At 50.9% G+C, this 23961-nt stretch overlaps 1 protein-coding gene across 2 annotated transcripts in view; it reads left to right on the top strand.

The window, feature by feature from the left end:
* Positions 1–23961, top strand: part of ASIC2 (acid sensing ion channel subunit 2) — a 962947-nt gene that overhangs the window by 858845 nt on the left and 80141 nt on the right. For both annotated transcript variants that reach the window (XM_032321662.1, XM_032321661.1), the window contains exon 2: positions 20042–20192. In XM_032321662.1, coding sequence (XP_032177553.1) covers positions 20042–20192 — 151 coding nt within the window. The remainder of the gene's footprint in view (positions 1–20041; positions 20193–23961) is intronic.

Below are 23961 nucleotides of genomic sequence, written 5' to 3'. Positions count from 1 at the left end.
GCAGACCTTTGTCCTCTGGGAGCCTGGAATCAAGCCGAGGGGCAGAGTGGAGAAGGGGTGGGGAGGATGCTCAGGAGCTGGGGGGCCAGCGGGGCTCAGGCCTGGAAGTCAGGACACCTGGAGTCTGGTCTTCACTGGTGGTTTGACTGGGGCAAGTCCCCTTCCTTCTCTGAGTCGCAGCGTCTTTGTCTGTAACTAGTCCTAGAGTTCAAGCTCGTTGAGCTCAAAGATCTTTGTGTTGACATTTCTCTGCTCTCCTTAAGTCTCTGACTTAGCTGATGCTGATTTTGAGTCTCTTTAAAGAACCTGATGGAGGAAAGCCCAGTGTGAAAGTGTCAGTGACTGTCCCTCTCTTGTGGCAAGGACTGCGCTGGAGTCCCCTGTCTTCGGGCTCTGCCCTGAGTCCCCTGGGTTCCAGGAGCTCTCCCCAGCTGAGCAGGAGAGAGAGGATAGCCCAGGGACAACACAGTGGAGTGCCCTTTACTCAGGCAGGGAACCCTGGGCTGCATTTCAAGGTTCACCACCCAGAATCATCCAGATTCCTAAAACGTCGTATTTTAAGGGATGAGCTTCAGTTATTTCTCATTTCACCATATCAGTGAGGCATGGCTGGAAGTGGGAGCATGCTTTGAAAAACTTTCAAGCCCATTGCAAATATAAATAATTCACCCTTAGGGTCGAGTGAGCCCGTGTCCCCATTTGTTGGGACAATGTCAGGGTATGCCTGTCGTCCTGGTGTGATTCCTGAGAACGCCCCCGCCTTTCATTCCTGAAAGGGTGCTCCTTGGGGTAATAATATGACGACCCTGGTCATTAAGCTTTTGAGGGCAGGGATGATAGCAGAAAGGCAGGATGCCCTCCTGGAAAGGAATGGACTTCGGTACTTCAGGGACCTGAGGGCTAGTCCCACTCCACCTTGGATGTCTGGGAACTCAGCTTTCTTATAAATAAAATGGGAGGCATAACACCTTGCACAATGAGTGGCTTGTGTTAGTACCTAACACATTATGTGCTCAAAATGTGTTTCCTCTCCTTCTGCGTCTTTGGCAACCGCAGACTACTCAGAGCTGGGCATACAGGGGATTGGGTGTTGGGCATGTGAATGAATGAGTCCGTCAGCCAATCCAGCACAGAAGCATACATGGGGGCACCCCAGTTCCCTCTTCTGTCACATGAGCTGAGAGTTCCGAGACTCCTCCATTGCGGGTGGAGATGGTTTGATTCCCCTCCCTCAGCCCAGAGCCGTCTTGCAGTCCTACTACTGCCCTTTCTCTGCTCTTCTGCTTCTGACCTCCACTCAGCTTCTTTGTCTTTTTTCTGTCTTTCTTCCTGATGGTAGTGAGGGAGGTGAGAGGTGGTTCTGCCCCTTCATTCCAGTGCCTGACCTGGAAGATCAATGCAGACTTGCTATTTCCCAGAGTCCTTCATCGTTTGCGGAACTGCCTCGAGGCACAATGTCATATTCTCGGGGACCGGTGGACTCCGTGTCCACAGAGCTGAGTTGGAATCCTGGCAAAGGATTCAAGGGCTTCAAGGGCAGAGTTTAGAACAACAACTGGCTTATGGTAGAACGTCTTAGAACCTCCAGAGTCTGTTGCCCACCCCTAAGGAGGGCATAACACACAAGACGTCATGAGCCTTAAGTATATGACTGTGTAAGTGTCTTGCACAGTGTTTGGCCTTAGCCCAGCATCAGGGTCTTCACAACCTGGCCTGACCCACTTTTCCTGTGTCATCCACTACTTCCCTCCCCGACAGCCTCCCCTCCAGCCCACCAGTGTGATCACTGCTCCCAGAGCTCCCTATACATGAACACACACCTCTGTGCCTCCACTCACGATGTTCCCTCTGCCCTTCCCTGCTTTTGGTGTCCTGAAATCCTCCTCCACTGAGCCACAGTGCAAATCCCACCTCCTCCACAAAGCCTCTTCTGATCCCTCAGGTGGGAACTGGTCCCTTGGTCCCACTTGGAGTCTCCCCGTGTGTATTTGGCCGAGCTGTCCATTACAGCATATTTCCTTCTGCTTACTGTAGTTATTTGCTCACACTCCTGTCCCCACCAAAGGGACTATAGGGTCCTTTAGGCTAGGAAACTTATCTTGCTCATCTCTCCATTATAAAGACCTCAAGAACTTTGTGAACAGGGTAGGCCATCAGCAAATGAAATCAAAATTCCAGTCACAGTTTCCAGTTCCATCTCCATGATGGACTGAGCCACACAATCCTCTCTTCCACTACACACACAGAGAAATGCAGGACAGAGTACAATTAAAAAAAAAAAAAAATTAACGCAGAGCCAAGCTCTAAAGAAAGGGAAACTCCATATGCCAGAAACAAAAGAGGCCTGGAACCAAGATGCCTGCTTAAAGCCAAGCATCTTGGCTTTAAGGAACATCTCCCGCTCCATGAAAGGGGTCTGGAAAACTTCACTTACATACGAGGGAAATGGGCTTCTGCCAGGGGCCATAGGTGACATGTGTGCATACATGTGTATGTGCACACATGCGTGTGTATACGGGCGCTGTGTGTGTGTGTGTGTGTGTGTGTGCGCACTTCACACAATTCGGATCAAATCCCCTGAATGCCTACTGTGTGCAATCCCCAAGCTGGATTCAGGGTATCTGGAAACACGCGACCCACTCTTCCCTCTCTCTATGCAAGTGTTAGTGTGTCCTCCAGCGGGCATGTATTCACTGCCGTCCTAAACCCTTTTCCTGTATTATCTCATCTAACCTCATGACAGCTTTGTAGGGTGGAGGTTATTACACGCCAGAACTCAGGCAGGGGACGTTAACTCAGTCCCCAGGTCAGGGGCCAAACCAGACATTTCACGTCTGAACCCAGAGCTTGAATGCCACAGTACATGACCACATAGCACATAGCAGGTACGCAAAAATAATTACTGAGTGAAAAACGGACTAAGTGGCTGCGGGGAGCTCCAGAGCATTTCAGATTGCTGTGGTCAGGGCCAGACCAGGCAGTGCTGATGGACCAGGGTCCCAGTGTCCAGGCCAGTTCTCCATAAAGAGCACTGATTTTAAATGAAATGAGCTCCCCTGGCTAGGTTCTTGGAAGATGCTTTTTGCTGCCTCGGGATGATTGCCTCTGGCTCCACTTCCTCTGAGTCCTTCTCAAATTTTTTTTTCCCTCCCTGCTGTGCTTCTGGCTCTAATTCCCTTCCTGGGTCCCATTTGGTAGTTACCACATGTTCTAAAACGCGCCATTAGGCTTCTGATGTATGGCGCGTTCGGTGGGTGGCCTTGCTGGTACTTTGAGCCACTGCCATCTGCCAGGAGCGCCCCCTACCGACAGTGGCTGCCAGTCAGCCTCCTGGGGCTCTGTGGGCCCAGCTGGAGAAGGGTGGGCTGCCCCTCCATCCTCCGGGTGGCCCTCCAGGGACACAAACCCCAGAGCGGGCAGGTCCCCCCAAAGGCACCCATCCCCACATGTAGCTCAAACACCTATTTGTGTAGACACTCATGATGCACCCGGAGCTGAAAGTTGCCTTCCCTACCCTTGCAGGGTTTACTGTGTGTAACTCCGGGCTTGGTCGGGACTGGTCAGGGTCCGGGAGGGAATCACAGCTGAGTGGTCCCCGGCCGTGTGGGCTGCCAAAGGGAGACTGCGTCCTGCAGGGTGGACACACGGCCCTCCAGCACTGCGTGCTTTTACAAGAGATGGGAATAAGCCAGGGTACAAAAAGCCCCAGCAGTTCCTCCAGAAAATTGCTTGGGATCCCTCGAGAATCCTGGAATTTTATCAATGGAAGAGTCCTTGCGGGCGTTTTTCTTGTCTTTTAAGCCAGGCTGACCTATTCAAATACCCATTCCTCCCCCGCACGCCGTCCCCCGTTAGCAATCCCTAAAATGAGTCCCTCCAGTGGTGGCTGGTGTCAGAGACAGGCCTTCCGGTCCTATTTCCTCCTCCCCACGGGCTCCTGCCTTGTCTTAGGTCCATCTCCTCCTTATACACAGCAATGGCAATAATGAGCAAGGCTGTCAATATTAACTTAATCCTCACAACAGTCCTATGAGGTGGGTCCTAGTCCCATTTTCCCAATGAGAAAACTGAGGCTCATGGCAGTTGAGCGCCTTGGTAAGGTCACACAGCGAGTAAGCCCATGGCATAGGAATCTGAGCCTCCAAAACTCACACTGTCCCTGATCAAGGCTACTTTTCAAACCTGTGGGCCCTTACCCTGCCTTGAATCCTCCCCCACATTCAGCTTGTCTCCCAGCAGGTGCACAAAACTTCTAGAAGGGTTGGCCACCTGTCCTGCCTCCACCCCATTATCTCCCACTGGCCAGAGCGAGGGTCTCTGGCTCCGGTTCCTGGCTTTCCAGAATCTCGCTCTCTTCTAGATCCTCAGTCGGTTCCCCTCCCCCAGGACGCAAAGGGTAGAGATCCTGACCAAGTCTCTCTGGTCCATTCTTCTACTCTTGGCCATTTGCTCCAACATCTCAGGTTCTTGTGGGGTGGGGTGTTCAAGGATGCCCATAGTGCTTACACAAAGACTTCTAGTGACAGGAAGCTCACTATCACCCAACACCGCCCATTTGGTTCCCCTTTGTTGGACAATTAACATGTATCTATTTTTATTAGGGAGATGTTCTCACGTATACAAAATAAACAGAATAATATAATGAAACCCATGTGCCCACTATCCAGACAAAACCACATTAACATTTTGATGTTCGTGTTTCTTCTGTACCTCTGCTCCCCTCCATTCCACCATTTAAGAATGATAAAAATGGTGATAAGGATGTTGTCATTAAATGTATGACCGTTGAGATGCACCTGTCTTACCTATATTGCTCTGACGAATGGATACCCGTGTCTTTAGGATATAGAATATGTCCATCTCTGCAGAAAGAGTATTGTTGGACATTGTAATGAAGTTATTTCCCTACAACCAACGGAAACCCTAGAACTATTCTCCACAGCAGGAGGGAATCACACTCCTCCAAATGCCATCCCTTCAAATATTTGCAGATGGCACCTGTGGTCCTCCTCGGGTCTGCTCTTTTCCATCCTAAATACCCCAGTTTCTCTAGCTATGTCTTCTTTGTCTTTAGAGGATGGGTTACTAACATTGCTATTCGGAGACTTGATCTCCTCCTTGCCAGATCTCTCCACGGCCCTTCAACCAGGAAACATGTTGGTAGGCAGAGGGTTGCTGTGGGAGATCCAGCCCACCTGCTAAATTTTCTACTTGGAAGACACCTGGTTCATGAAATGGGGCCATACAGGTGTGCTCACTTGATGCAGCCTTGAACAGTTAAGTTGTGAGCAGATTTATCTTTCCTTATGGAAAAAAAAAAATGTGTAGCTTTGCTTCTTTTGGTCTCTCTCTTTTAGCTTCATCATTCACTCAACAAACTTCTCTTGGGTTCTGATGGGAAGCTAGGCTCCTTTTAGAGCATGGGGAAAGCTAAGGAAGACACAGTCCCACAGTTTGGAGATGGAGCCAAGACAGACAAATAAATGGATGCGTTTATGTTGGCGTTTATCTGGCATGTGTTGGTTTCCTGCTAAGTCCCTGGCAGTAGGGTGATGCAGGGAATGTGGAGCCATGGCGGACGCTCACCCTTGCAGGACCGAGACACTCACCCACCCAGGATCTGGCATACTGGCAGCAGACAGCTCTCAGTCCAGAAATCCCCTCTTTGGGAACTGTCCTTTAGTGCACAGAGGTACCTTGCCCAGGGTTCTGTCCTCTCCCCAGGACAATGAGGGAGTAACAGTTGGCCCCTTGCCTTGCTTCAAAACAACCCTGGAGGGCCACCCCAGTTCAGGGGCTCCTCCTGGATCAGGGGGCTTCACCTGACTCCTTGGCTCCCTTATGGGCATGGTCTGTGTACATGGATCTCAGGTACACTGGTTTCCATGATGAACCTCCATGGAGATGCCAGTCTCCATGTCCTGTCAGCTCCCCAGTGAACCCTAAAAGTGAGCAGAGCCGGACAGTCCACAGCCTACAGTCCAGCGTGGAGAGACAGGCATCAGTCAAACGCTTACACAAATGCCCAAGTAATCAGGGCTTGAAGGGAAAGCACACAAGAAAGGTCCTTTCCTCAGACCTGACCCCAGTTTGGAAAAGCCAGCTGAGGTCAGCAGGTCAAGTAGGAATTAGCAGGCCATCCGGTGTGATGGAACGGGGTTGATACTGAGTGCTGTCTAAGTCCCGATGGGGGGCACCTAACCCGTTCTGAAGAAGGGGATGGGCAGTCAGGAGGGGCTTTCAGGAGGAGGTGGCGCCAGGCAGAGACACAAAAATCACTAAGAGTTATCTGGGTCAAACCAGGGCAGGGGTTCCAAGTAGAGGAGTCAGCATGTCCAGCAGCCCAGAGGTGTGAAGTAATATGGCATGCTTGGAGAAGGGCATAGTTGGGCAGAGATGACTCAGGGAGTGCAAGAGAGGCTAGAAGCAACTGCGTGGGGGCCCGAGGCATTGGCTTCCTTGTATCAGCCCAACCAATGGATTTCCAGCCATGGAAAGGTTTAAGTAGGGAGTCTGCTTTCCAGCAAGATCCTGGGACCACTCTGTGGGAAATGAATGAGGGGAAAGGAGTGGGGCACAGGGGGACCACCCAGGAGGAGGCTAAGGCAGGTAACAGGAGGACACAGGTAGCATCACCCTGACACTTGGCTAACGCTAGGGCTTGAGTGGAGGAGATTAGCTAGAGGGATGTTCTCAAGGTAGGACCTGCAAAACTTAAACCTCCAGGGAACTGCTAACCTGCCCCTCATTCCTCTGGTTTTGGGAAACGGGGTTGTGGAGCTTCAGCCAGACTTTGTGGATACAGCCAAGACACCACCGGGCCACCCTGCAGAGCCACAAGACGTCCCTCCGCCATGCCGAGCGAGCAACTGGCACTCATCAGGTTTCATGCACTGGCTTGGAATTAGCGCTGTTTATATTCCCGAACGTTGAGACATGCACAGACGCAAATCTCAGGTTTGGCTCCGTTGCTGAGACATAGGAGCCTGTATTTTTGGTTTCTCTTCCGTAGTGGAATGCATAGAGACATCTTCATCCCATAAATGGGGCGGAGACCCTGTTCTGCTTCCGACTCACTGCTTGACCTTACAGGAGTGGTTTTAGCCTCTTGTGGGTTCTGTTGCATCTTCTCTAACAATGACAGTAATAAAAGCAAGGTTGCCAGGAGGTTCGAATGGGATCATGACATAAACCCAGGAAGGCAGCAGGTAGTCAGTCTCCGTTATCTCTCCAGGGAAGATCTGCAACTATTATCAGGAACGTCCCAAAGGACTCACCAAACAAATATTCACGGCCCCCCCTTAGATCCCAGGAGAACAGTCGACCAGGCTGAAAACACAGCAAAGCCTCAGGAAATGACATTTCATCCTGCCAACAGCTCTTGAGAACTCACTCTGGGTTGGCACACCCCTCCTTTCACTGGGTCCCCACGGCATCTCTGTGAGGCAGGTGTGGCCTGTCCACTTGACACGTGGGAAAGCAGAGTCACGGAACCAGAAGCTGGAAGTGCCTGCAGTTCATTGCCATCTAACCCTGAGAGGGATTATTATCCCCATCCTTCAGATGAGGGATCAGAAGGTCAGAGAAAATAAGTAACTGACCCCAGGTCACATGGCTCAGGACTGGCAGAATGGGGGTCCTCATGGGGGTCTGCCCCAGAACATAAGCCTGTGTGTGGTCTTCCACTACTCCTGCAGACTGCCACCACTCCTCCAAGACTACCCCTGTGGGCGATTCACTGCTCCGTGATGCCTCCAAGGTAACTCATCCTCTCTAAGCCTCAGTTTCTTCATCTGAAAATGGGACAACAGTGTCTATTTTGCAAGCTTAGTGGGAGAACTGGTTGTCGTTCCGCTTTCGTCACAAACGGCTCCACTCCTGTCTTCTTCTGACTATCTGGCGGAGGGCCCCAACTAGGGTGAGGCAAGCAAGGCAACTGGGGTGCAAATTTTATTTTTTTTAAGATTTTGTTTTATTTTACTTATTTGACAGAGAGAGAGAGAGAGATCACTAGTAGGCAGAGAGGCCGGCAGAGAGAGAGAGGGAAGCAGGCTCCCTGCTGAGCGGAGAGCCCAATGTGGGGCTCAATCCTAGGACCCCTAGACCATGAGCTGAGCCGAAGGCAGAGGCTTAACCCACTGAGCCACCCAGGCACCCCATGGGGTGCAAATTTTAGGAGGTGCTCGCTCTCGGGTGAGTGTGAGTGCAGCCCCAGGACATGGGTGCCTCCTTGGGTTCCTTACCCCAGACTCCTTGTCTACGCTATCCTCGTCTAGGCTGTGATTTAAAAGGGAGGAGAGGGGGTGGCACAGGGGGAGGACAGGAAAGGCAGGCTGCAGGGCATGCTGATGACCAAGCTGTAGCAGAAAGAAGGTCCTGGTGAAAATGCACACAGAGCAGCAGGGATGATGGGCTGGAACAAGTACTCCGCAGGGGGACCTTGTTCCTCAAGAGCTGCGTTGTGGGCGTTGATCAGTAGTGGTCTTACAGCTGCTGTATTTCCTTGATGATCTGAAGCTCTTTGATGTCCATTTCTACCCAGACAACTCATAAACTACCTGGGGTAGTGGCCATGTCTTATTTTCTTTGTGTTCCCAAGACCTACCAGCATATCCAACATTGAAGAGTTGCTCGTTGGATGTCCAGTGAACTAAAGGATGCTTTGTCTTCCATTTTGAAAACGCCTGATCATCTCAGGGCCTTTGATACTCGGATCAGAAGGCAAGGAGCTATGGGACAATGAAAATTACAGTCTCCTAGGAGTCTAGCCTACCAATCATCGACACGGGGATGCTCCGGGGGTATTAGCCCAATTTAAAAAGCTAGTAAACAGCAGAATTGGGATTTGATTCCAAAGTTTGTTCGTGCTCCATTCTATTGCAGGGGCCAAGTCTAAACCCTTTTGAAGTGTATGCAAAGCCTTACCTCTGTCTCTATCGCCAACTTGAGTCCCTTCCACCTCAACCCCCGAAATCCTGCCCCGCATAGTGCCATATGATACCTGCCCAAACCTTCCCTGACATTTGGGAATTACTGCTTGTTACTGAGACACTGGTACCACCAGATTGCTTTCCTGACACGTGGGACTTAGACCTGGCTGGAAGACACACCATGCGCACAAGGCCGCTCTCCTTCATAGGTCCTCCATGTGTCAGGAAAGCAATCTGATTAAACGACCAGAAACCCTCTGCCTTTGTGAATCTGTGGCAACTTTGAACATGCTTTGCTACTAACATTATATGCTCTTCAACCTCCAAGACCAGTCCTTGGGAAGACAGTGACATTCTCTGAGCATTTTCTAGAAAAACTAAAATCTGTTTTCAATGAGAAAATATGACTTCGGTAAGAATATAGTAGTATGAGGATTTCAGTGCTATGTGGGTAGTTACCTATTTGACCTTTTTTCTCTTTTTAAATTATTTCTATTAACATATAATGTATTATTTGCCCCAGGGGTACAGGTCTGTGACTCATCAGGCTTACATATTTCACAGTATTCACCATAGCACATACCCTCCCCAATGCCCATAACCCAGCCACCCTCTCCCTACCCCCACCCCCCCAGCAACCCTCAGTTTGTTTACTGAGATTAAGAGTCGCTCATGGTTTGTCTCCCTCTGATCCCATCTTGTTTCATTTTTTTTTTCCTTTCCCTACTCCCCCCCGCCCCGCCCTGCCTCTCAAATTCCTCCTATCAGGGAGATCATATGATAATTGCTTTTCTCTGATTGACTTACTTCATTCAGCGTAATACCCTCTAGTTCCATGCATGTCATTGCAAATGGCAAGATTTCATTTCTTTTGATGGCTGCATAGTATTCCATTGTATATATATAACCGCATCTTCTTTATCCATTCATCTGTTGATGGACATCTAGGTTCTTTCCATAGTTTGGCTATTGTAGACATTGCTGCTATAAACATTCAGGTGCATGTGTCCCTTTGGATCACTACATTCGTATCTTTAGGGTAAATACCCAGTAGTGTGATTGCTGGGTCACTCTATTTTCAACTTTTTGAGGAACCTCCATGCTGTTTTCCAGAGTGGCTGCACCAGCCTGCATTCCCACCAACAGCATAGGAGGGTTCCCCTTGACCTTTTCTTGATCAGCTTTTAGAATCAGCCCTCCTTGGGATTATTTTCAGCCCTGGCATTAATTGGAATATCTGCTTTTCCTCTGCAAGCATCATAAACCATCATTTGGTTTTTACTGATGCATCACTTTCAATGCAGCCCTGTAGAATAATGTGAAATTAACCAGGAGAACAACAGAACACATTTCTGGTTCCCGCCTCATCCTACATCTGCCAAAAAGGAAAAAAAAGAAAAAATCCTAGCAGGTGTGCAATGAGACAGGTGCAAGAAGTGACTCCACTGTTATCTTAGGGTTGGTCCTCTAGGTATGAAACATACACTGGGAGGTGACGCCCACCTAATCCCTGGGAATAGTTGTCAGGAGGGTGATGGAAAGGTGAACGTTCAACTGAGCAGAAATATCCAGCAAGGGTAAGACAAAATTCTCATACAGAATAGCCATGGAATGTTCCAGAAGAGATCTAACACATCCTTGGGGGAAACCAAGCAGGTAACATATTCCTGGAAATCCAGCAGGCAGCAGGTAGGAAGAGGGCACAGGGCTGCCTTCAGAGGATCAAGCAAGCAACTGTAAAAAGAACTTGTAATGGGGACCATGACCCCAGGTACAGCCTCTGCCAGATACATCCATCATCTCAAGAGTAATGAGAACATTGACTCAGAGGCACCCTGCTCCCCAGAACACCCAGATGTGGTGGAACATGGGGCCACATTCCAGTGTGTCTGGGCTGCTGTGTCTTGAACCCATGCTGCCCCTGGTCTGCCTTGCCTGGGCACTGGGACAGCCTGGAACAGCAGGAATCTTGTCAGTAGGGTTAGAAACAGAAAGTGAGGGCAGCATAAGAAAATGGTAGCAAGACTGTGGATGTTTGCAACCATGCTCCTTCACTTTTTCTGGGCTTCTTTGCCTCCTTAAAGTCAGAGAATCCCTCCTGAGTCCTGCTCCCCACATTTGGCGACAGGCAAGGGGAACCTCTTTGCAGTCAGACTTGGCTCCCCAGAAGTGTGTTTTTTTTATTTATCCACTTGCCTTGGCCCTGTGACTCTATGTTTGGCATGGCAGTCTGTTGGCAATGGGCAGATCAGCTCTGAGACTGACCCAGGCGTCCTTGGAGAGAACCAGGTACCAACGCCTACTGGTCACTGAATCTCTGTATTAATAATTATCTCCTATCTGGCAGCTGAGCTCCATTATTCATTGTGCACAGTGTCTGGCACACAGTAGGTTTTCAACTCAGGATAGTCTGACTCCAAAGTCTGTATTCTTCTGCAAATCCTGCCCACATTTTAGTAGAGCCCATGATTGTTTAGGGTATTCAGTTCCAAAAGAAAGAGCTGGAAAGATGGGCAGGTAGGCAGGGCTCAGCAGACAACCAGAAGCCTGGACTGGCGCCACTGGTCTTCCCAAAAACATCAGCATGGCCCATCTCAGACCAGGAGCCAGTCTAAGGGGTCTGTCTCCACCTGCTAAATACCTCGGTGTCATCCTCGCCGTGCCTAGCAAGAATTCTGCCACAGACCCCTGGAGCCCCCTCCATCGCTGCCCTCCAGGCAGCTTTCCTTCCATGCCTTCCTACAGCACCTGGCACCACCCTCTCTGCAGAGCCATTCCTAGAAGGTGGACTCATTCCTGTATCTCCAACCCCTGAGACAGTGCCTAGAACACAAGTGGCGGGCTGCAGATGTTCACTGAGTGAATGGATGAGCCGTGACCATGGCCCCAGATGGAACAACATCTCAGTTTCCATTCTCACAGCGGAATAACAGCTCTGCCCCTCCCCTGCAACCGCTGGGGTCTTAAGAAGGTTGCAAACCACAAACAGAAACGTTCCCTTCTTTCTTTCCTCCACAGAGCACTTTCAGACCCATTATAGCCCTTTTGATCTTTACAATTCTACTGAAAGGTACTCTTGCCAGCACTCACGAGATGAAGGATCCAGAACCAACGCGATGAAATAGTCCCCACATTGGTGCAGAGCCAGCACTGGAAGCTGGGGCTTCCTGGTCCCCAATTCGTGCTTGACTTTTCTCTTCCACCCAAACATCTCCCGTAAGTGCCTACTATGTGCTGGGTCTGGAGCCAGGTACTGGGGATCCAGAGATAAAAATGCCACCACCCCTCTGGCGTGCAAGAGAAGACAGACCCTGGGGCCTTAGCAGAGACAGCAGCCAACCTGTTGCTGAATCTCATTTGAAACTTCCATCAGGCCAGGGCCCGGCCCCCCACCAGCCACGCTGCAGGTCCAGCTGGAAAGGCGTCTGGTTCCCCACATCCCATTTCGCAACCTCAAGTCGAACCCAATATGGGATTCTCCCATGAGCTGTCAGGAGGGATTCATCAGCAGAGGTCTGGCCTTCCCAGGGACTCTCCAGGTGAGCAGCCAGAGTGCCTTCAAGTCGCCCTCTGTCTCTGTGAGTCATCCACCAAGAGCACATTTGCTCACAAAATGTTTGCATCAGAAGAGAACACTCAGAGTCACCCATTCCTCCCCTTCGTGCTGTTTTCCCAGCTGACAGATTTGCAACTGCGTGATGCTCTTTCTTTCTGCACGGCGAGCACACATCCCCCCTCCTGCACGGTCTAAAGCTCTCTGGACAGTTTCCCGGTGGACAAGGCCCCAGCTGCACTCAGGCTCGGAGGGAGGAGGCAGGAGGGCGTCTCAGTGAAACGGGCGCAGGAAATGTCACATCCCAGCAGTTGCATGCAGGGGTCCGGAAGAGAGGATCACGTGACCATCTCATACATTCTAATAATGCCAAGCGGACCTCTCACAACCCATGCACATAGAAGGGAACATCAGGTGAATCACTCTTCAGCTGTAGGACCTTGGACCAGATTTTTAGCCTCCCAGAGCCTCAGTTTTCTCATCTGCACACTGGGCGGAATAAGGCCAACTTCAGCGGGCTTTGTGAGCTGGAAAGGACAGAAAGGGTCTAGAGCAGTCGGCATAGCGCTTGGCTTGTGGTCAGTGCTCAGTGACTCTTCCTTCTTCCCCGTCCACCCCAAAAGTTGCCTCTAAGGAGAATAATACTAATGATGTCTTAAAAGAGATGGTGGCCTCCTGGTTGGGAAGAGGTGACAAGTGGTTCCCAAGGGGCCGTGTTCCCTGGGCTTCTTGGTTTCCAGGAATAGGCGCTTTCACGGGGTATTTGTTGTAATTGTAGGGAAAACACACTCATGCAACAGTCCTTGGAAGGAGAGAACTAGTCAGAAACTCTGTTGCAGGAACTGATGAAGGAGCAAGCAGAGATTTTAATAAGATACAGTCCTTGCCTTGCAAGAGCTGACTGTCTCCGGCAGGCCCCCTCCGCCTCCCTCCCCCTGCTGTGTTTTGTCTTTTAAACAGGCTCATTGCAACTTCAGGAAACAGAAAGGCAGGTTCATTTTGTTTCCTGGAAGCCCGGTGACCCATTTAACAGACGGTCTCACTTCCCAATCGTGTGAAATGTGTTTTAGGAGTTTGAAAGAGGCAAACCAAACAAATTATACTACATGGTTGGCTTTAATACACATTCTTTGGAAAACAGCCTAATGAGAAATTTCAGTAACTCATTGAGGGGAAACTCAGTCAACTTGGTGGAGGGGGGCACTGGTGTGGAAAGGGAAAGACAAAATTTTGGAAGCATTTTGGAGCAGTACAATTTCATTTCCTTCAAGGGTAATAAGCAAGAACAGACAAGAAACCCACCGCCTAGAAGCCCTAAAGGTCAGGATTAATGAGGGGGCTGAATGGTCTGAAGCTTGCAGGCTTAGCCGTGTGCTGGTGAGTGGGTAATTCAACAACCCTTGAAGGAAGTTATACATAATTTATTTTCTTAAGTAGGTACATGGTGTAGAAATGTTGTTTGCTCTATTAATTGAACCAGGAAACTGTGTCTGCGTGGGTATCAGCCATTCTTAACCTTTCCCAGCAAGGGCTCCACTTTCCATTTCCCAGACTCTGTAAGGCAAGGGACCCCAGCAGGTCACACCAATCCTGGATGCTTGCACCCGGGGCCAGCATGGGCTGCCAATCTTTCCCGTATTCCTGGACACAATGCCCTGAGAAGGGGATCCCAGCCGGCCATTAGTTCCAGCCCCTGGCGTGGGCATACATACAGACCCAAGGCATCAAGCCCAGGTCAGATCTCGGCTCTGTCCCCAAGCTAGCTGTGTGACCCAGAGCAGGTCACTTCACCTCTGTGGACCTTGGACTCCCATATGTAAAAGAGAGGTTTAGAGGAGAAGATGCTTGCCCTTTTCCAGGATGCCTCTGACTCTGAGATACACCCCTCCCCCCACTACCAGGTGGGAGAGCCCTGTGTTAGCAAGCTCTAATCTCTTGTTTCCTGAAGCCAGGGCCAGAGAAGATTGGGAGTGGGGCTGGTATTAGAGCCGTAGCTACAAGGGACCGGGGGCAAAGAGCACAAGCTTCAGAAGTAGGCAAAGATGAATTTTGCCCTGAGTCCTCCACTGACCAGCTCTGTGACCTGGCTCAGCCCCTCTGAGCCTTGACTTTTATATCTGTAAAATGGGGGTGATAATACCAACCTTGGGGGCTGTTGGCAAATAGTAGCGATGGCAGCGATAAAGTCAACAGTACCCCAAGGAGGGTAGCAAACTCCAGAGCTACCCTAAGAGTTACAGGAAGGCAGTGAGACCTTCTCCCCATCCCCACATCTGTGTTCCTTTTGTTTAGAATGTGTCAACTTCAGATTGGAGGGATCTTTTCACTTTACCAATAACTGGTCACAGTTCAGTTGGAATTCACGTATAGATTTTCAGAGTGGTTGGTATGCATGGCAACATCTCTCTGTCTCCTCCAGAACTCCATGGTGCCCGTCATCTCCTGGGCTGCCCAGGGCTTCAGCAACAGGCTTAGCAACATTAAGGAGTAGATAGTCAGTGACACAGGGAGGTCTTCATCTCCTCTAACTACTTTGAGATGAGCTCCATATTTAGGGACCTAAGCAGAGAGGACAGGAAGCCTCAATCCCCCATTCAATTCATCTCGGCCTCCCTTCCCACAACCCAAATGAAAAGGGAAACCAAGTGACCCCTTCCCTGATACGGATTCATAACTAGTCAAGATGTCTATTACACAATTCTCCAAACCAACCCACTTATATCCTACCATTTAGGCCATCCAGCCATGTGGCAAGGTTATCTTGCTGGGTTTGTCAATGAGGCAATGCACCGGGAACCAGAAAATGCCATGTTCAGGACCATGACCATGGACTTGACAAGTGATAGAGAGCTGTCTTGATCGCATCCTGTCTGGCCCCAAATCCCAGGCTTCCTTCCTTGTGACTTCCCTGCTGATTAAAGTCTCACCCACAAGTCCCAGCTCTACTACCTACCTCCTGAGCAGCCTCAGTCTCTTCAACTGTGAAATGGGGATGTGATCACCGATCATATCAGGAGAGCTGGACCATAATTAGGGAAGGGAGAACACCTATGGAAATGCCAAGCAGGGCCCTGCACAGAGTAGAGGATCAGGAATGGTTGGTTTCCTCTCCTTCATGGGGCCACTGGGTCCGTAGGCAGTCTAGGCTATAACGCACCGCGCAAATGTTAGCAATGAAGGTTAATTTCACGGACTCATGTTTATCTCAGGATCCCGCATACCCCTCACCCTCTGCAGCCCGCTGCCTCCTGGAGATCCAGGTTTGAAATGTACACCTTTAACTCTTACGAACCAATGCAACTGACTATAATTCTAGACTCTTAGCAACCCAGTGGGTCCAACCCTGCCATCCGTGATGGGGCTGTCAGCACTTACCGGGAGCGCGGAGTGATTCCTGGGAGGATGGCAGGTCTGAAGCAGCAGCGAGCTGGGCCTGACAGTCCGGTCTTAAATAAATTGTATTTTCTGGCTGGGGACGATAAGACAAGACATCTGAAGCGTGTGTTACACTTACACATCATTATGCTCCCGAAATGGGGAAGGAGAGCTGCATCTTGTCCCAAGTTTGTAGCAAAATTGTGCAGTGTGTACATAGCTCTCAGGCCTTTGATGTTGAGCAGAGAGGAAAATAATCCTCTCGGTAACACCAGGCAGGAGCCGCGGGCTCTGCAGCACAGTGAGGGAGGCTGGGAGAGGCGTGCAGCCCGCACGAGCCTGCTGCTGTCTCTGAGCCCCTTCTCCTGCCCCCACGAAGGGAGACTGTCTTAGCTCCCGAAAGGATTATTTCCTCTAATACCTTCATGCAGAAGCAAGCAAAAATGCTTAGGTACAATGAAGTGGGAAGCTGAGAAGGGCCTCAGCAGACAAAAGGAGGGGAGGGTGGGGGAGGGGGGGGAGGGGGGAGGGGGGAGGGGGGAGGGGGGAGGGCGGGGGGTGGGGAGGGTGGGACAAGTGTCAAAAAGGCTGGCCAGTGCCAAAGGACGCCTCCCAGAGGTGGGCAAAGGCATGTGGGTTGGCACAGCCTGGAGTCCCTTCGTGTATTCAACAAAACAGACACAGTCCCTACCCTCTCAGAGCTTGCAGTCTAGCGAAGACATGTCCAAGAAACAGCCACATGGATCACCAGCTAGTTACACGCTTTGATATGCTCCATAAAGGGACAAAACGGGAAGTGCGAGGTTGTAAGACAGGACGTCCCCATTGAAACGGAGGCTGGGAGCAGGGACGCGGGAAGAGACTGACACCATGGGCCCCTGCAGGAGCCACCCCCAGGGCCCAGGGTGGGTAGCAGGCCTGGCGAGGGGGCAGCCAAGGATGGGGAGTGAGTCTCCATCACCGCCACCGCAAAGACTCGTCTGGTCCCTCCTCTGTAGGGGAGATTTGGATGCCCGAGGCTTTGGCCGTGCCAGCCCAGTGCCCGACACAGAGCAGGCACCGTGTCATTGACCGGCTGAAGGGAGCAAGCCCCCAGAGCCTCCATCTCCTGTTGGAAGTGGGGAAGCTGAGGGAGACTTCTGTAAAGGAAGTTCAGACCAAACCCGTCCTCACTGCGCAGCCTTGGGCAAGTTGCTTCTTCCCTGCCAAGTCCCCATTTCCTTCCCCGTGAAGTAAGGCAGGTCGGCGAGATGGTCTGCAACACCCCTCGGAGCTTCTGCACCTTATAACCCCGCCTCGGAAGCTCACGGAGTGTTGATGCCCTCTCTCGACCCCACCCACCCTGCATGTCTGGGATCAGAGACACCGGGCTGAGTCCAACCTTGGCTCCAGTGGGTAGGGGGTCATATTCTAACCCCAGCCCGATACTCTGGAGTTCAGTTACCAAGTTTGGGGATGGGGGAATTGGAATTTGCAATAATCCAGTGCAAAGCTGCAATGTACTTTTACTTACAAATCGCCTCATATAGATAGGTAGTTCATATTAGAATCAATTTTGGAGCCATCAAGCCTATTTAGTGGATCGACAAAGAAAAGTCCTAGTAGAACACCAAAAGACACCCCAGATGTGTTCAAGCCCTTGCCAGGCATGTGCTAACTGTAACATTCTCTCCTCTGTTCATTATGGTGTTCCCAGGGAACATCTTTCTGGAGGACAAATTTGTTAGGCAAGTCTGGTTGCTATAAACAATAGCAATGATAAAGCTCAGGGGTTTTTTGGAAAATCATGTTCCAGCTGTCCTCCCCCACCATGAAGCTAGGGGAGCAGGTGTTGGCTGTCCTGAAAGAGTGTGGCAGGTCAGAGACTCAGACATTTTATACAGTGAAGAAAACATGAACTCTGATGTTTTGCCGGGGCTTCCCATGGGTCCTGAAGGCAGGTAGCAGGCTTTGTACTTCTTTGCAATCCCCATAATCTTTGCACATAGGAGGATCCCATGTCTATGACTACTGATGGGCTGATGGAAAAAGCAAGGCACAGAGAAAGAGACTAGGGCTCAGAAAGGTCCCAGTGACAAAGAACCAGGAGAGCCAGCCAGAAAGAGCATGCGTATTAGACATTCATGGATTTCATATCTCAGCATCTCTACTTAATAGCTGTGTGACCTTAGGCAAGTCACTTAGCATCTCTGGGCCTCAGTTTCCTCCTCAGCATTATGGGAGCAGAAATTCCCAGAAGAGTTAAAGGAGATAACATAGGTGAGTGTCTAGCAGTGTCTGGCACATCTTAGAAGCTTCTCTTCCTTCCTTCCATCTGACCCTCAAGATCTGCATAAGAAAGGCAGCCTCCAGCACTTGCCCCTGTGATTTATCTGCCCCCACACTGAAGGGTGGGAGGCCAGAGAGCCCCCACACCCCACACCGCAGCCTCCATGCTTAGAGGAAGCAAGGCCAAGGAGAGGTCTGGTCCCAAACCTCAGTGGCTACAGGAACCCAATACAGTTGGCCTGGCTCTCTTCCAGCCAATGTTGCCAGACGTAATTTGGCTTCTGCTCGAGGTTCCAAAGCAGTTATGTAAGCATAATAACCCATAGCATTTGTAGAAAGCTTTTATGGTTCTCAAAACACGTTGTACATGTACTACCCCAGCTGATCTTCTCGGTAACCTTGAGAAGTGGCTAAGGAAAGGGCACGAACTCCCATTTTATAGATGAAGAAGTTGAGGCTTGGAGGGTTTATTCGGTTCATGACTCATGAGTGGCAACATCAAACTTGGACAAAGCTCTCTGCATTCCTTGCTTTGGGCTCTTCCCACACCATCACACCATCGCACTACATCGTTGTAATCATGTAATCATCAGGCAAAGGTGGCCCAAATACCTCCTGGGTGCCAGGCCATGGAATAAGTCCTTGGATTCAGAAGTGAGAGGCAGAGTCAAGTTCAGGAGAGATGTAGGACCAACTGTTTGGGATGTGATAACTGTCATGGTGAAGGAGCCAGGGGAACAGGGAGGAAGGACGTAGCCGAACTTGGTCCAGGGACTCAGGAAGGCTTCCTGGGAGGAGGAGATGCATCAGTCCCGTGTCAGACAACAGTTAGGAAGAGGAGTGAGAGGAGCTGCAGATAGCAAAAGCAGCAAATAGAAAGCAGTGTGTGAACCAGCATGTTGTCTGATCTGATTCCATCCACCCACTCAGCACTCACTCATTCCTTCATTCATTCAACATATATGTCTGGAGCACCCCCATGTGCCAGGTACCAGACACAGCAAATAATCAGTAGTCCCTGAATGCACAGAGTTTCCCTTCTAGTGGATTCCCGTGGACACAGATGTGGAAGGGTAGGATGGAGTGGGCAGAGGGCATCTGTATGGTGGGCCTGGATTTAAGCCTACAGGTGCCGGGGATCACTGATGAATTTTAAGGACAGGATTAGCAAAGTGAGGTTTGCATTTCAGAAAGCAGGAGCCACAGCGAAGTTAAAGTATGGGCTCAAGAAGGCGGTCTGGAATCCAGGAGCCCAGGCAAGCAATGAATGGGTCCTGAGTTATGGCAGTGCCGTAGGAAAAAGGCAGAATGCATGCCAGATGTAGAAACAGCCTTGACAGGTCTTTGTGGTTAATTGGACATGGAGGTGAGGAAGAATAGACAGCTACTCTGAGGGTCTGGCTCAAACCTCTTGGATGGGGGTGATGCTATTCCCTGGGACAGGAGTGCAGCAGAACCATCTGGTTGGGGCAGGGAACCTGAGGAAGTTTGTTCCCACTGGGACTCGCTGAGTGTCTGGGGACTCTGGGTCCCCCTGAAGTCACACTCATCAGGCACTGTGATCAGTGAGTCTGAAGTCCAGGAGAGAGCTCGGGGCTGGAGGTACAGATTGGCTTACAAATGATGTTCAACATTTGGAAGATGGACAGGACCACCTGGAGCAGGGGGTGCCCAGGGGGAGAAGACACCAGACACCATCGCAACAAACCCAAAATGTGTCCATATTTTTCTTTGATACCTGAATCCTGCTTGGCAAAAGTCAGGCCATTAGCCACAGTGAAGAATCATGGCTCCTCCAGAGGGCTTGACTGGGACGGACCGTGGGGACTCTGGCCTGATGTCATCTCACCTCTCAGGTCTCACCAGTCTCTAGTCTGAAGTCACTCATGTGATTCTCTCCTTCTCTTTCCCTCAGGTGTTTACAAAATATGGAAAGTGTTACATGTTTAACTCAGGCGAGGATGGCAAGCCTCTGCTCACCACGGTCAAGGGCGGGACAGGCAACGGGCTGGAGATCATGCTGGACATTCAGCAAGATGAGTACCTGCCCATCTGGGGAGAGACAGGTGAGCTGGGTATGGGGACCAGGGCTGTGGGTGACGGCAGAGGGGTACAGGACTCTGAAAGATCGGTTTGCTTTGGGTGGGCTGTCTTGGCCTGGGCTTTGAAGGAAGGCTCTCCATCAGCAGGACTACAAGATAGAGGTGAAGAGTAGGGATGTCCCTCATGGACTGTGACACTCAGGGCTTTCTTAGATTTCAGTAGATGGGAGAGGGGCAGATGACAGGAATACTGGAAAGGGAAGGCAGATAGCCTGAGGGGGTTGTTGGGAATGAGGCATGGAGAAGATATGATTGTGCAGGTGCATGGCTTGATTTCAGGAGAAGAGGAAGACATGGACCATCTCCTTCCTCTTCCAACCATTTTGACTACCCCAACCCAGCCAGGAGGCCCAGCAGAAGGGAAAACATCTCTTCCCACTAGGGGAAGGTGGAGGAGCTTGCTGGGTTGGAAAGCCAAAGGGCATGGACTCAGGGACCTGGCACCAGGCCTGTGTGTACAGGCCCCTGAGTAAGTTCATCCACGCATTCATCTGTGTATTTATTCAGCAAACTATTCATTAGCCATGTGTATACTATGTCAGGCTTTGCACACAGTAAGGACATTAAGGCGAAAAAGACCAAGTCCTTGATCACAGCCTGGAGGAGGAGACACACGATCACAGTCCAGTGTGACATGAGTGTACCTGCACGAAGAGGACAGTGGCCTCCTCCTGGGTAGGATGGGTGGGTGTTCAGGGAAAGCATCATGGTGTTCAGGTGGGTGTTCATGGAAAGCATCATGGTGCCCCAGGCATTTGAACAGAGTCTTGGGATTATTCTGGATTATACGGGAGGGTCCTCACAAGAGGGGTGCAGGAAGATCAGACAGAGGAGTAGGTGAGGGAAGCAGAGATTGGAGTGATAAAGCTAATAAGCCTAGGGACGCTAGTGGCTTCTAGAATTCCCCCAGGTGGAGAAAGTAAAGAGGTGCCCAAGAGTAGGACATGGTTGCAAAGTAGACCCAAAGCAAGTTAAAGTATGGCCTCAAGAAGTCAGTCTGGAATCCAGGAGCCCAGGCAAGCAATGAATGTGTCCTGAGTTATGGCAGTGCTGTAGGAAAAAGGTGGAATGCATGCCAGATGTAGAAACAGACAAACAGTGTTGTCTTCAGGGTGTCATAGTGGGGAGTGGGGAAGGGGGTCAAGGATAAGCCTGGGGAGGGCCTCCATGGGAGAGGAGAAGGGAGAGAAGATTCTAGCAAGAAGGACACCCTGGGCCTTTAGATTAGAGCTAAGGCGAGTGAAAGCCAAGTAGTCCAGCCCCCACCTCTTCCAACCCCCACCCCATGACTCCTGGAGCCAGCCCCCCAATCCTGAGCTCTGGCCCTGACCATGCCCAGGCATTCCAGGCTTCTGAGAGCAGCCAATGCTTCCACCCCAGGAATGACTGACTACAAATTCTAAGCTCCCTCCACAACCACTCTTTTCTTCCATGACTCTCACTCGATCTCCCTGTGGGGAGAGGTGAGCATGACCACTTCCCTCACTGTGTGGTGGTCCTCCGGCTCCTACAGTCAAGGAGTAAAATGGTCGCCACACACATCACTCCAACAATGCCTTCCAGTGGCTCACCTTAGGCTGAATCCAGGCCTTCTGCTGCTTACCGAGAAGATGCCCGGTTGGCTCCATCCACTTCTTTAAATTCAGTGCCCCTGCCTTCCAGCAAACAGAGGGTGGTCTGGGTTTGTGCTGAGCTCTGGCATCCCCGAGAGCTGACCGGCAGAGCTTGGCTTTCCAGAACATCCCTGAGACCAGTCTGTGTCCTGGGACCATGGGCATCTGTAGACAGCCCTGAGTCCTAGGAACTGGGTCTGTGTCTCCCAAAAGAAGCTCTGCCTTGCAAACACTGGAACATCTTTGCTTCTTGAACCATCTGTGGAAAAGGGAGAAACAGTCAATAAAAATAGGTCCTGAAGACCTCATACCCACATCCTGACTACCGGTTAGTTATCTTTGCATGGTGATGTGGCTTACCTGCCCTCGATTTGGGAGCAAAAGCAAACATGTACACCCACACATGCACACACTCACACAATGCCAGGCACCTCGTCACACACATCTTTATGCAACACAGCTCCCTGTGGGGTCTGACCTTAGGTTGGAGCACTGGCCGCTGATAGCCCCTATGGTTCCAACCACAGGACCTACCCTCTGGGAATATGCCTTCTGCCTCCTGAAGCCATAGATGGATATAGCAGAAGAGCTCTGAGATCATCTCTTCCAGCCAATCCCCTTGCTCCTTGGTGGAGGGAGAACTGAGGCCTGGTGTGGTGAGCTTCTAGACATCACGCAGGAAAGTCATGGCCAAGCCAGGGCTCTACTTACTCAAGCTTTCTGACCACCAGTCAGCCCCAGTGGACCATAATCGTGCTCGAGGACCTGCTGTGTGCCTAACACCATGTAGGGCGTGGTCAGAGAGGCAGAAGACAGCAGACCCTGCCTCTCAGGAGCTTATCATCTCAGTAGGCAGCCAAGCACTACACAGAACCCACAAGAGGACAGCCTCACTCCTGCCGGCAGCTGGTGCTATCCTTTATGATCCACCAGCCCCCCTCACTTAAACCATGGCCTCTGGGGCTAGGTGGCTGGGGAAGGAGGCTGCATGAAGAAAGAGGGACTGAGAGCAAGGGCAGGGGCCAGAAGAAACTGGTCAGAGGAGAGACTAGTCGGTGCTGTCCAATAGAACTTTCTGCAGAAATGGAGGGAGCGCTCTCTAGGGGCACTGTCCCGTCCAGTCATCACAAAGGTGCTTTTGAAATGTGCTTACGGGAATGAGGAACTGAGTTTAATAGCATGTCATTTTGATTAATTTAAATTGTCATGGGTTGGGGGTAGCCCCTACCACATTGGGGAGCACAGCTTCAGACTGCTCTTGTCAGTTTCTTGGATGTTTGCCTCTATAGCCAGCTCCCACAGTAATATTCTGGGACTGTAATATTCCTCAGTTCTGACCCTCCCCCACCAAGGCCATGAGGGGTAGAGAGGACCCTTTATCCCCCACTTAACCAGGGAAAGAGGCTGAGGTTAGGCGACTTCACCCTGGCCACCCAGCCTGATGGCCTGAATCCTTACATCCGGGCTCCCTCAACTGGACATTTCTTAAGGCTGAGAAGTCACTGAGCAATGGGCACCTCTTGGACACTCTGGTCACCTCAAAACCTCTTGTGTCCTGGGCCGGTGAGGAGTGAGCTCCATGGGGGTAGGAGTGAGGGGTACACACCTATTAAAGGATGAGGGGTGGACTCTGACAGGTGAGGGTTGCTTGTCTGTGAGGCCACCTGAAGAAGCATGGCCATCTTGCTCCTTGCTCTTTGCTCCAAAGGACTTTGGGCACCATGAGGCCTAGTCCTGCCATGATCTTCAAGAGGGAGGCTGCCTTCTGGACCTCCAAACCCTGTGACCCCACAGACACCATCTTCCTTCCTTGGCATTTCTGCCTCCTCTCAATTCCCAAGTCTTCGTTGGAGATATCTGGGTGATGGAGGAGAAGAGAGGAGTTAAAACATGGTGGTTGAGGGAGTAGCCACAGACAGCTTGATGGCGGGCAGTGTAGTAGGACAGGAAAGTGCCATTACAGAGTCAGACCCAAGATGAAATCCTCAGCTCTTCCTTTACCAGCTATGTGGCTGAGGACACATGAATGGGCCTCCATGTCCTCATGCCTAATAGAGGTCAACCACACAAAAAACTGATAGATTTTGGGGATGGCTGAAGGAAGCCCACAAGAGCTCACT

This window comes from Mustela erminea, chromosome 18 (assembly GCF_009829155.1).
Source record: "Mustela erminea isolate mMusErm1 chromosome 18, mMusErm1.Pri, whole genome shotgun sequence".
Classification (NCBI taxonomy): domain Eukaryota; kingdom Metazoa; phylum Chordata; class Mammalia; order Carnivora; family Mustelidae; genus Mustela; species Mustela erminea.
This window is presented reverse-complemented; position numbering and strand designations above follow the sequence as displayed.